Below are 13,367 nucleotides of genomic sequence, written 5' to 3' on the forward strand. Positions count from 1 at the left end.
ATCGTCTTTGTAGATGATTCGCTGATTGAACCAGAATAGCGTATCCTTTCCTGGGTATCTTTGTTCTACTTGCATCTCCTCAACTTTGACTCCATTGAGCTCCATCTCAACGAGGACTCTTGCATAATTGCCCATCGTTGCATTTAAGGTTTTATTGTCAAGAGCGACAGGCCTTCCTGCTGCCTTTGCCATGGTCAATAGAATTTTCTCATGACAATACTCCATGGGAAGCTCTGGATGGCATCTCTGGAAACGAATAATTTGTCCCTCTACTTTGATCGGACCTCTCCTCCATATTGAGGCCATATCTCCCTCCTTCTCAAAACGAAATAGGATAAAACCCTTCCCTAGGGGAGAAAGATTCACTTTCCCCTTTAGCTTCCATGCAGCTAACACCTCGCTCCTTATATCGTCCATAGAAACATATTTGAAGTTTACTTTGCCTATCAGCTCAAAGGAGAAGGTCTCCAGTTTCTCTTCATACTCTTCCTGTGGAATCATTACCCTTGTCAGAGATCCGACGCGAATCGGATTTGGGAGATCCTCCACGTCGGGGAGAGTCTTCTTTGTCACCGTAGCATAGGATTTGCATGCTTGCCGATCCATAGGCCGTCTATCTTCATTGTTTCTCTCACCTTCTCTCGAATCCCCTTGCTCCGCCGTGGTACCAGGCACCACATTAGGAGTGGAGGGGCACGCAGGGCGCAAGAAGTCCATGATCAGTCGCTGTTTGCCTCTGTCCAGCGGGCGGCCATCGTTCCTTTCCCCCTCCGGGCAGGTCACACGATCTCCTTCTAACTCAGCCATCAAAAATTCATATTTCCCTTCCTTCTCCGAAAAGGCATTTACACTAAAAACACTTATCGTTCTCTTGGAAACCCCTACAAAGATAGCCAATTGGGACTAAGCTAAAGAAGGTTGGCATGTGAGTTTCCTCTTCTGAAGCTGGAGTTCCGTGTTTAGGTCCCACCCAAAATCTCCACTTGTTAATACTATAAATGAATATGGAAATTTACGTACCCCAGATAAAAATGTATATAGAAATTAATACTTGATTAGCACATAAAAAATTTGTGAGTGGTCTAGACTGTCTAGTTAATCTTTCCAGAATCCAACCATGAATCTTTGATAAAAACGTCTTATTAGAAAATCTTTGACAGAAAACACAAAAATACTTGATTAAATAAATACATAGATCAGTAGGTGTAGAAGGCAAGCTTGAATCAAATGTAAAGCATATCAATGAGAGGTTAACAAGTGTTGCAGAAGAAGATGTTCCTCCAGGTTTGAACTCGTACAAGGCATCTGGGTGAATAAGCCCAAGACAAATTGAAGTTAGGAAGACTAATATCCATCCCAGAAGTTAAAGCCCAAGAGAAATTGAAGTTTGGAATGACTGAAATCCTTCCAAGAAGGTAAAGCCCAGGAGAAATTGAAGTCTCGAATCCCATTCCAAACGTGTTATTAAATAAAATAAATAAAAAAAAAAAAAGGGAAAAACTGAAGATCCCTAACTGTTTAAATCAGTTTGGGATTTCTTGAGGTTCCAAACTTCAACTTCTTCTTCTTTTGCTGATCTTTTTACAAAACCACTCTCTCAAGGCTCTCTCCCCGGGCACCTCCAACCACCAAGAGCGCACGTTCTTCGCATTACGTACTCTCATTCTCCCTCTCTCTCTGTTCGATTCTGTCGTTTTTTCAAGGTAATTCTCCTAAACTTTTGTTACATCTTCATGGAAATAGCTTTTGGGAATAAATTTGTCTCTGAGGTATCATTTTTCTAATCAATCATTGCCTTTGACAGATTTTAGTGTTTACAGTGCTCTTACTTGAAAATAGCTTACACATACTTTCCTGGAAATAATGGTTATAATCAATGTTTACTGTCCGTTCTGTTTTTTAAAATGTCCAATGGAATCCCTCCTGCTATCAAAGCCTGTTGTTATCTACTTTTATAAAATCTCAAAAACCAAAACCCTTTGAACGAAATTTAGCGGCTGATCGAGTAGCTGCAACCCCTGTGACAGCCTAAGAAATGAAATCTAGAAGGGTATTTTGGAAAATACAATAACCTAGGAAGATATTTGTAAATCTTAAGAGAAGTGAATTATTCCATTTCTTTGGTTGCCAGTAGGGGTTAACCGTAACCCGGGTAGCAGCCAAATTTTTTCCCTAAATTTCCTCTTTTTTTTTTTTCTTTAATAGCATTAATTTTCCTCTGTTAATTTTATTCCCTTTATGTCAAAACATGATTCATTCAAAAGTGCTTTTGGGAAGTCCTATGGTGTAAAAAAAAATGAAATTTTTTGTTGCGATCTTGTTATGTGTTTTGACTTTAAAAAAGAATCTATTATCAAACTATAATAATATCGGATTGAAATCCTCTGTGGCGCAACAGGTTCCTGGTGCACATCCAACGGCCAGAAAATGCTCCATATGCAGCCCAAGACATTTCTGGCCGTTAGATGCGCGCACACTCCCTATTGCAACACAAAGGATCTATAAAAATGAAATTTTTTGTTGCTATCTTGGTTTGTGTTTTGACTTTAGAAATATATATTATCAAACTATGATAATCTCGGATTGAATTCCTCTGTGGTGCAATAAGGCTTCTGGCGTGCATCCAACAGCCAGAAATACTCAGCATGGAGCCCACTGCGTAGCCCAAGGCATTTCTGAGCGTTAGATGAGCGCCACATGCCCTGTTACGCTACAAAGAATCCAAGTCTTGATAATCTCATACTTTAATTTCTTTGGATAAAAATCATTACTATTACTCTTTTGTAAACTATCATTTTTCTGATTCTAATATATTCTTTGCCGAAGGTGGAATATGATCTCAAAGTGCTTTCTTTTGTAAACTATCATTTTTCTAATCCTAATATATTCTTTGTTGATCTTTAGCAAAAAAAAAAATAAAAAGAGATGCTAGAGTAGAACCATAATTAACTTTTGTCAATCTATACCATTTTAAAAAGAACAATTTTTTTTTTTTTAACCAGGAACTTATCTACGTACCCCTGGCTGGACCCAAAAATTTTATTGATAGAAGATAAATGAGAAAAATACAATGGGGGGGGACATAACCCCCCTTACCCTGAACCCAACATCCTAAGACTTGACTAAATAAAATTAGGAAAAAAAAAAAAAAAAAAACCAAAGCCCAACTTTTTTTTCGCTAAAGATCATTGAATTAATAAAAAGAAAGAATATACAAGAGGAAGGATATACTCTACAAGACTTAGACTAAGGAAGTAAAATCAACCCCACCTTCGACATTGCCATCAGCAGGAGAGGACCTCAGACCTTAGACTAACAACCCAAAAAATCCTTAAAAAATAACTAAGCGAATCGGTATCTTGGCCGTTGGGCCACATCCAATTCCAGCTCCCTGGAGGTGAGAAGGGGCTATACCTCTATAGGGGAATTAGTTTCAAATCTTGCTGTTGTTTTCGCTAAGAAGTCAGCTACCACATTTGCTTCGCAGTAGCAATGAGTGACTTTCCAAGAAATTGAGCCCAAAAAAGAGAGAACGCCCTTCCATCTTTGCTGAATAAACCATGAAACCAGCCCTTTGGAGAATAAAAACACCACAGCAGCAGAGTCACACTCGATCCAAAGGTTTTGGATACAAGAGTTTTTTGCATGTTCAAGGCCGGTAATGAGAGCTATGAATTCAGCTTCAAAGTTAGATTTTACACCAACAAAATTTCTGAAATTCAACAAAGGTTCGCCCTTGTAATTTCTAAACACACCACCAGCTCCAACCTTTCCAGGGTTCCCTAGCGAGCACCCATCAGTATTTAGCTTAATCCAGTTCTGAGGGGGGAGACACCATCGGACTTCAAAAAATTCCCTTTGCTTGCCGATTACACGGGGAATTCCCACTCTCCTGGCACACATCAAATCAGCTACCGACAAGTTCTTCCCAAGGTGCACTGTCGAAATCATGCCTATCTCTCCTTTAATCATAGCAAAATGCTGCCTATGATGCCAATAGGTACCCTCGTGGAGTCTCATATTTCTCTCCATCCAAACTGCATAAGGAATTAACACCGCGCCACTAAGCCATAACCTTCAAAATGTGACAGATTTTGCTTTACGTTTCCACCAGCTAAATAAATCTTCCATTCTTGTGAAGTGTTGCCATCTGACACCAATTAGATCACAGAACATATTCCACAGGGCCTGGATATACTCACAGTGAATAAAAAGATGGAAACTAGATTCCTCCGCCTTTTCACATAACCCACATCTCGAAGGCATTGCAATCCCCTTTTAGCACACTTGGTCATCTATAGGGAGTCTACCATGGGCTAACCTCCATCCAAATATTGTCTGCCGTGGCTGTAGAAGAGCTTTCTAGAGAATGGAAAACCAAGAAACAGACGCCTTTTTGCTTCTTAGCTCTTCCCACGCCAAGGCCAAAGAGAAGGCTCCAGACGAAGATAATTTCCAGTGGCAAACATCCTCTAAATTCGTTAGGGATATTCTCTTAGCCTTCTCAAACGATTCAGATAGGAATGTTGAAGAAACATTTGGAAAGCACCACTCACCAATCCTAATGAAATCCGCCACCCGCAGCTACCTCGAAGTAAGCGCTTCTAAGTCCAGATTAGAAGATTCCGCCAATGAGGAATTTTCTAACCAACGATCCTTCCAGAAGCTAATCTTGACGCCATTTCCTCCTGTCCAACTCTCCATATTGGTTACAAATCTCACACCCTTTTTAGACCCTACCAAATAGATGAAGACTTGTAGCTCTTGAGATCGCCGTCGCTAGTAGTAAACCTTGCTCTGAAAAATTGGCTCATTCTAGAATCCTCATGCTTGATCTTCCATACTAATTTACATAGACAAGCTCTGTTAACATCTCGCAACTTCCGAATACCTAGACCTCCCTCCTTCTTTGGCTTGCAACAATCCTCCCATTTGACAGTGATTTTTTTCTGACCTTCCATTTGGCCTGACCAAATGAAGTTCCTCATCCATGTTTCGACAGTTTTAATTGATGCCTGAGACCACCAATAAACTGCAAAATTATGCATAGGAATGCTCGATATAACTGAACGAACTAGTTCAATACGACCTTCCATCGAGAGCAATTTCCCTTTAAGATACAGAGAATGGATGGCTTTGTAACCAGCTATAAAAAAATAATCTATTTTGATCTAAGAAAAGGAATTCGAGAATTATCATCCCTGATAAAAATCTTGATTGAGTCTAGAAAAGAATTATACTCTGTGAAACATGAATTTGAACGATTACTAACAGCAAAATTAGCACAAGCATTAGCAACCTTATTAGTTTCCTTCACTGAGTGCCAAATAGGAATAGAAACCGATTGCAAAAGCTTAGATAGAAAGTTCCACCAAGAATTCCAATGAACATTTTTACCATCAGAAATAGATTGCATAATATCTTTTGAGTCTGAGATAACAACAAATCTCATGATACCTAAAGAAATATAGTAGCGAACACCATCCATTAGTGCTCTCATCTTAGCTAAATAATTAGAGCATACTCCATAAAAATGAGAAAAAAAATAAAGAAGACGGGTGCCCTTGCGATCCCTAAGGCAAATCCTGCCACCACCTGGTCCTGGATTACCTTCCGTAGCTCGATCCACAATTAAAGTGAAGACAAATTCACTGATTGGCATCCACTTAACAAAGGTAATTCTTTTAATTTTAATCTTTGTTATAGGAATTTTCAGATACCACAACAACTTCAAGTCTCGCTCAGTTAAACCTCGAGAGAAGTTATTTGGCATTTGAATGGAAGACAACCAGAGAGTAACCTTTTTAATAACCGCCAAGGAGGAGTTGGATTTTCCTTCGAAACGACAGTAGTTTCTCTCTCTCCAAATTTCTCAGAGAATAAAATTAGAAAGGACCCCAATAACACAACCAAGCTGATTCTTTTTTCTTTCTGATAAAAATTGCAGAAAACAAACTCTTTGAAAAAGGGATTGAAAATTATCCCATTGGATGCCAAATAATCAGAAGAAACCCCAAACCTTTTTAGTGAGAACACCTTTTACGAAGAGATGATGAATGTACTCAATGTGATGGTTGGCACAGCAGTTGCACTTGGATGCAATTTTCACCCTCAAGGTTTGAATGGATCTATCAACCTGAATTCTACCTTTTAACAGCTTCCAATTGAAAAAAGATATCTTGATTGGAAATGAAGAGGCCCATATCGATTTATCCCAACCAATCTTCTCGAACCTCGATCTGATAATTTCCCAAGTAGATTTTACAGAGAAATCAGCAGACACAACTGGCATCCAAATAAGTCTATCCTTCACAAATGAAATAGGAATAATCATAGACTTCATGTAATTTTATAAATCATTGGGAACATTTTGTTGCAGTAATAAAATTGTCTTCCAAGAATCATTAGTATCAACAACATCCTTAACCTGCATAGATATATCAACACTCAACATTGCTCAACCAACCAATCAAAGGACCATAATCCATCCATTTATCCAGCCAGAAATTTAAATTTCCTTCACCCACTAACCACTTGGAATTTTCAAAAAATATATATCTCTAAGCATAAAAAGTCTTTTCCAAGTTTTTGCACCATTAGTAGGACAAGTAGCTATAAATAGATTATCACCTCTCAAATACTTTAATTTGAAAAATATTGACCAAAGAGATGTATTAGTGCAAATCCTCCAAATTTGTAAGCATGGTCTCTATAATATAGGTTGGATACTTAAATGCTGATATTTTTCTGTTCCATTATTCTTTCATGCATCCATGTCTGTATTTGTGCATGTTTGTCTAGGAGCATCTTTACATAATAGACGTGTAAGTTATATGTCAAAAGCTATATTCATGTCACATAATTAAAGGCGTGAGAATTCAAATTCCAGTTTTGAAGGTCTTTGATTAAAGCTTGATGATCTCTTGTCCAATAGGTAGTATGAGTATATGCTAAACTTAAAGTTGAGTATTGAGGTGGTTGATGAATTTTTGTGTGGATGGTCATTTCATAAGATGCTTATCCTAGATTGCCTTTTCAATAGAGGGGTCTTCTTTTTCAATAGGTGTCATTTGGAAGTAGAGGTTACTTCTTTCCCTTTTTTCTATTGTTCAAGTTTAATAATCAATTTTTAGAATGTGAACTCCAATGGGGTAGACGAATTGGTAAGAGACCTACGCCTCAGGAAGCATGTGGTTTTGAGCTCGACTCCTCTTACCGCCTTGGGACCACTCACATGGGGGTGTTTAGTGTTCTTCACTGCTTTCAGTGAAAGTTGAATATTTCTCATTCAATACCGGTATGATCTGGTCCATGTGGTTGTGGGGTCAGTATGAACTTGCGGGACTAGTTAGGCTGAAGGCCTGGATACCTGCCGTTAGCAAAAAAATCAATTTTTAGAATGTGATGGTGATGCAAAGAAAGATAAACCTTCCCCTTGTTTGTCCTCCAGTAAGGAAGTTTGGTTGTGAGCTGACAGAAAAATCTTAATGCATCAAGGGTTGGTTGGTTATTTATAGACAAAGATTGACACTCAGAAGCTCTTTTGATTTATCTTGCATCTAAATTTCCATTTTCCTAGGAACTTCTGATCAAGATAGATAATTCTATTGTTCTTTACGGGGTGGGAGGGTTACCCTCACCCATGGAGGGGGAATCTTGTTCGTTGTGGGAAATTTTGTGAATATCTATAGAAATTTTAATGATCGAAATGAGCTAGCCATTGCTCTAAGTAAGACGTAGTGGAACCTTCATATAGCCTTGAATACAAGTTTTGGCTCTAATTTAATCCTTATTAACTTATTTACATCATTCTTTTATGCTTCTAATAATAGTCAAAGATGTGGTTGATGGTAAATGAAAATGCATTCAGTTTTATTGAATTGAAGTGCGTAAATTCTTATGTTAGAATCAATTGTTTCCATAATGATTTGATGAGAGTTTAAGGTTTTAAGCATTGTTTTCAGTATCACAATCCCATTTCTTTGTGATTGATTGTTTGTATTTGTTTTTTAGTAGGAAATGAGTTGGTCATCAAGTGATAATTTTTATGTGAACGCAAGGTTAGAGGTCTTCTCAGTTGACCTTCTTTCTGAACCATTAGAATTGACGCGGAGCACAGGTGTCGTCTATGATGGGCCGAAGGGTGATGATTTCTTGAGGTTCTTGCGCTCTAAGAACTTTCGAGTAAACCGTCAGGGAAAGGCTATTGTATACGTCCAAAAGCGCAACGGTGATGGTGAATTTCTTGAATGTCTATATGATACCTTCATTCTAGAAACGGTGGTACCATTGGGCCCTTTCGGTTTTCAAAACGTACCATTGCCGAAGCCGCAAGAGGTGATAGAATTGCAAAGCCTCCTGGACAGTACCAAGTCTGAATTGGCAAAGAAGAATGATGTGATTAAGGAATTGGAAAGCAACCTGGGCAATAACAAGGCTGAACTGGCAAAGAAGAATTATGCACTTAATGAATTGCAAAGCCTTCTGGACAATACCAAGGCTGAATTGGCGAAGAAGAATGATGCACTTAACGAATTAGCGAAACAAAAGATTGATCAAGACTGGACTCAGGAACAATTCCGACTAACTATGGTTGCGATCACAAACTCAATGAAGAGAGTATTCATTGGCTTTGGCCTTGAACCACCAGCCAGTGGAGGTCCAGAATCTGTGCTGAGGTTTCTTGAGATGTTATGTGATCTGATCCTTCACAAAGAATGTGGCGCAACTTTCTTAGTAGCCGCAAACGAGATTCTAGCCTCGATGGCTAATATATTTGAGAAACGCACTGGCTTAAGCATTGGCATGGAAACAACGAATAGTACTCCGATGACTCCAGCTTGTCTCATTAAGAGTCTAAGTACCTTAAGAGTCTTTATGGTGGATGCCCACTTCTTTATCGATGGCAATGTTATAGTGAGGGATTTACATCTGATGAATGAGGAAGACCTCCCAGTTATCTTTCGTGATTCTAAAGCAGATGTGGCAGAGCTCAAGCAGAATAAGGAGATGGGTACGAAATCAATCGATAACATCAACAAAAAATCCATCTTCTATGGGTATTTCAACATTCCAACTATTGGGATATTCAAAGGTGTTTTGACAAGAGTTCATGTGAACCTGCCGGATGAGATCATGGTTAAACTTAGGGCAGGCGGGAAACATACTCTTAATGATAATAGGTTTTGGTTTGTCTATGCCAATGGGGCTGGTATATTTGAATCGACAGACAATCTAGAAATTGTCAAATTCGCCCCTTCTCGGGTCTTAGGTGACCGCACCAACTTCTTAGAGTTTTTTCTTAGGATGAATCGAACTTTCGTTAACGAGAAGGGGACATATCTTAAGTTTGACTTCATTGCCTCCAACCCTTCAATACTGCGTGACTGGCCTGACAATACAGTTCGCTATTATGATAAGGATTTTATAATGCATAATCCTTTTAAGTTGGTGCAATTTGATGTGAATGAATGTCCAACAGATACCCTACAACAAGAAGTTTCATTCCCTGGTGCAAGCAAAGCTACAAGTGGGAAATATGCCACTTGGATTGTAAATGAAGCTCTGGGAAACAACTGTGCATTCCAATTCAAGAATTTCTGTTTTATTGGAAAAATAACAAAAGAAGCCTCCGGTATTTTCCGCAAGAATGCTCTGGTCAGCGTCTTCTTCGAACAAAACCAACATGGGGAGAACTGTTATGTGGATGCTCTAGCAACAACTTTCTTTGTTTTAAAAACAGAGCAATTAAATTCGTGGATCAATGATAGAAAGAAGTCTGTCGAATTTATTTAACAGGGCCAAGTGTTTATTTTAATTTGTTGAAGCTTTGTTATATAATATGGGTAAACTTTGAGGCTAGCCTCAATTGACTGATCGCACTATTGTATTGTCTCTTACTAAATCTGGACTTCCTAGCTTACCAAAATGAAAATCTAGACTTCTAAGCTATTATCACTTGCAATAACACTATAGATATATCGTAGCAAAAAAAAAAAACACTAGAGATATATAGCATTTAACATTATAGAGAATGTATACCATGATTTTTTTTTCCCTGCCTCATCACTTGTTACAGTTCAGATTTTTGGATATAGTCTTCTGGGTCATATACTGGCCTACTTGGATGGGTGGGCCATTGTTTCGGTTTTATTCTAGTTTATTCCCATCTGTCCAATGATATTCCCATCTGTCCAATGCGGTCAATGATAATGCATAATCACCGAGATCAGATATAGAGGTGAGTAAATGATATTTTCGTATATCTTTCCTTAAAGGATTGAGTTTTTCCATGGCCGCCCGTTTAGCGTGGTCCATTGAAACTGTACAATAGGGGGAAGAGATGTAAGGGGAGAGAGGGGGTCACATCAGGATCATCTCCTCTTTCATCAAGTGGTGAAGGAAAACTTTGTCCTTAAAATCAGTTTTCTGTAAGATTTTTTAGAAGTTATAATTTCTATTTTGATTATCCGATCAATTTTGTTGATTTGATTACAATTTTAAAAATGATTGATTCAACTAAGTTATAATGTTTTAATGGTATAAAAGAATGAGCGCAGAAGTGGAAATACAATACAGGCATTACGGGGTAAAGGGAATGAGGAATATCCCTTTACCCATTGTTGAGTCTTCTCATACCATTGTTGGCTTTTAGAAATGATGTCATAAGAAAACTATTGATGAGAATGTGTTGAACATATGAATTCAACGTATATATCATGCTATTATAAAAAAGCACTAAGTGGCAAATCTTTCATTTGACAATTTTATCCTTTCCTCTTTATTATCCTTTTTTTCTATTCTTTTATTTTTTTAAATTGTTGGTACCCTTTATATTTTTATATTTATTCTTTAAATTTTAGTTTCAATACTCTCTCTCTCTCTCAAATATATTTTATGGTATATTTTCTCCATTAATTCCTTATCCCTTGATCTTCTTTTTGGTAAGTAATCGTTCCATCTTCTTGCCTCATCCCCATACCCCTTCTCTCCCCTTCTCATAATCACATGGCTAATTGCTTTAATTGATATGATATATGACTGAAATAGATTTAGTATGTTTGCTTAATTTTATTTTTAATTTGATCCCATATAACACCTCTCTCTCTCCAATATATAGTCACATGTTTACCACATATATATATATATATATATTATACTCGGGTAAGAGTGAATTCTTAGCTACAAAGCTTCAAGAATTCATGGAGTGGATACATGCCATTCAGTCCTATGTGACAGGGACTAGCCTTCTAAGCAAGGGACACAGCTTTTTACCTATTGGCATATTACACCATTGTCAGTCAATTTCAAGCATTTAGTAGAAAACTAATTGTTTTATCCAATCCACACATTCTCCAAGCATTTATGTGTCTGAGAAATGATAAACAACAATTGTTGAGTATTGCATTCGTAAATTGGCAATTTTCAACAACCATTCTCATGTTAATGGGGCTTTTCCTCCGGCACTAGAATATTTCTTGTTTTTTACTGCCGCACCTCTTGCACTAATATGATGAAGCAATTTATGCTTGATCTGGTATGATTTTATTTCAATTTCATAGGTTGATTTCTATTTTGAAAATTGTTTGATTTGATTTTTACACCTTATTAATTTCAGAGAAATATGAATCAAATGGAACAAAAATTCTGAAACAGCTAAATAGTTGTTTCATGTTTTAAATTGAAATTAATTACACTCTTACTCTTTAATGAGCACATGGCTACTTTGATGGGCTAAACAATGATTACATGTTAAAAATAAAGCATCACCCTTCTTCTTCTTCTATTAGTCACACAACCACCATGCCCCCACCACCACAAACCTGCCACCACTACTACTTCCACCGCAAACACCACAACCACAGCCACCGCCACCCCCACCACCCTCTACCAAAGAAATATATAGAAATGAATTTCTTATTCTAAAAAAATATTTTAGATTGATGTAACCAAAACAATTTCAATTTCAATTTCGATTTCAATTTCTTGACCAAAAATCTATTTATTGACTATTTCATGAAATCAATCTGAAATTGAATAGAAATCATACCAAATCTGTCCTAAGCGTGACATTTGACGAGACACATGGTATGTTTCTGTTCCATATTATGATTTGTCATCGGTGGTTTATACCTAGTTTGCTTCCTTCATTGACATCTCTAGACTCTTTGTTGAAACTTAATGATATTGACACCTTTTGAAAAAGGGGAAATTTGTTTATTGATCCAAAGTAGTGTCATCTACAATCATTGATGGAGAATAATCTATTTTAATCAACCACAAGTCATAATAAATGTGTTTAAACCATCATGTGAACTTATTTGAAATATTATAAAATTCTCATAAGTTTCCACATACTAAAAATGATACATATAAAAGGTTTCCTAAATCATGTAACAAACTCAAATAATAAGATTAGTACCCTAAGACCATTGAATAAGTTAGCATCATTCAATATGTAGTCCCATGTCGATTATGAGGAAACTTGGCTCTACAACTAGTTAACCAAATTAATATCTCCTTGATGGATCAGATTTTTTTTTTTCCATGTTATGATCATTGCTCCTTGCTTTGTAACCAAACATTGACAAAGACTATCAAGTTGAAGTCATCCATAATCATTTCATGGAGAACAATCCATTTCAATCATCCACACCTAGGGGTGTCAATGGATAGGTTGGGTTGGAATATCTCAACCCAACCCAACTAATATACGACTAATATAGGTGTAATGGTGTGGGTGGTATAAATTATAATAAATTTAGTGTGTCAATGATGAGATATTTTTATACACATAGACTGAGATAGACATAGTGCATATAGGGTTGGGCTGGACTCAGCCCAATGCCTCAGCCCAAGCCCAACCCGGCCTCGGGCTTCAAAATCCCAACCCAATCTTGCCCTGCAGGTTGAGCAGTTCACCTTGAACCCTTGTCCGGGCTCAAGGTGGGCTATGGTGGGTTCAGGTTGGGTGGGCTTTTTTGACCTTCCTAATCCACACAATACAATAGAAGCGTTTTTACAAGACTTTTAGCACCATTTTTCTTTTTAACTGGAGCTAAAGACCAATATTATAAAACCTCCCCTACCATCTTAGTTTCTTAAATTAAAAAAAAAAAAAAAAAAAAAGGTTATATCTTTAGTAACAGTAAAATAATTGCTGCTAAAACTCTTGTTATCTAAAGCCTTGTTTTTTAATAAATGAAAAAGAAAAGAAGAAATTACATTCCCCTCCCTCATATATTTGAAGATTCCTTCAATCACGTCCACATCATGAGATGACCATTGTTAAGTGATAACATCAGCCATACCAATTCTTTTTTATCCCCAAACCATCTTTATTTGATTTGAGATTCTAGAATTGCCCT

General features: G+C 37.3%; 1 protein-coding gene across 1 annotated transcript; it reads left to right on the forward strand.

The window, feature by feature from the left end:
* Positions 1-1,605: 1,605 nt before the first annotated feature.
* On the forward strand, positions 1,606-9,920 carry LOC122060157. The gene is made up of 2 exons (XM_042623345.1): positions 1,606-1,703; positions 8,017-9,920. Exon 2 carries the CDS (start codon positions 8,020-8,022, stop codon positions 9,793-9,795), a length of 1,776 nt encoding a protein of 591 aa, XP_042479279.1. The 5' UTR covers positions 1,606-1,703; positions 8,017-8,019; the 3' UTR covers positions 9,796-9,920.
* The last annotated feature ends 3,447 nt before the right edge of the window (positions 9,921-13,367 follow it).

The sequence above is a fragment of the Macadamia integrifolia genome, chromosome 13 (assembly GCF_013358625.1).
Source record: "Macadamia integrifolia cultivar HAES 741 chromosome 13, SCU_Mint_v3, whole genome shotgun sequence".
NCBI classification, from domain to species: domain Eukaryota; kingdom Viridiplantae; phylum Streptophyta; class Magnoliopsida; order Proteales; family Proteaceae; genus Macadamia; species Macadamia integrifolia.

Excerpts from the sequence above, each read along its gene's own strand:
- LOC122060157 (XM_042623345.1), top strand. The coding sequence starts at position 8,020 with ATGAGTTGGTCATCAAGTGATAATTTTTATGTGAACGCAAGGTTAGAG.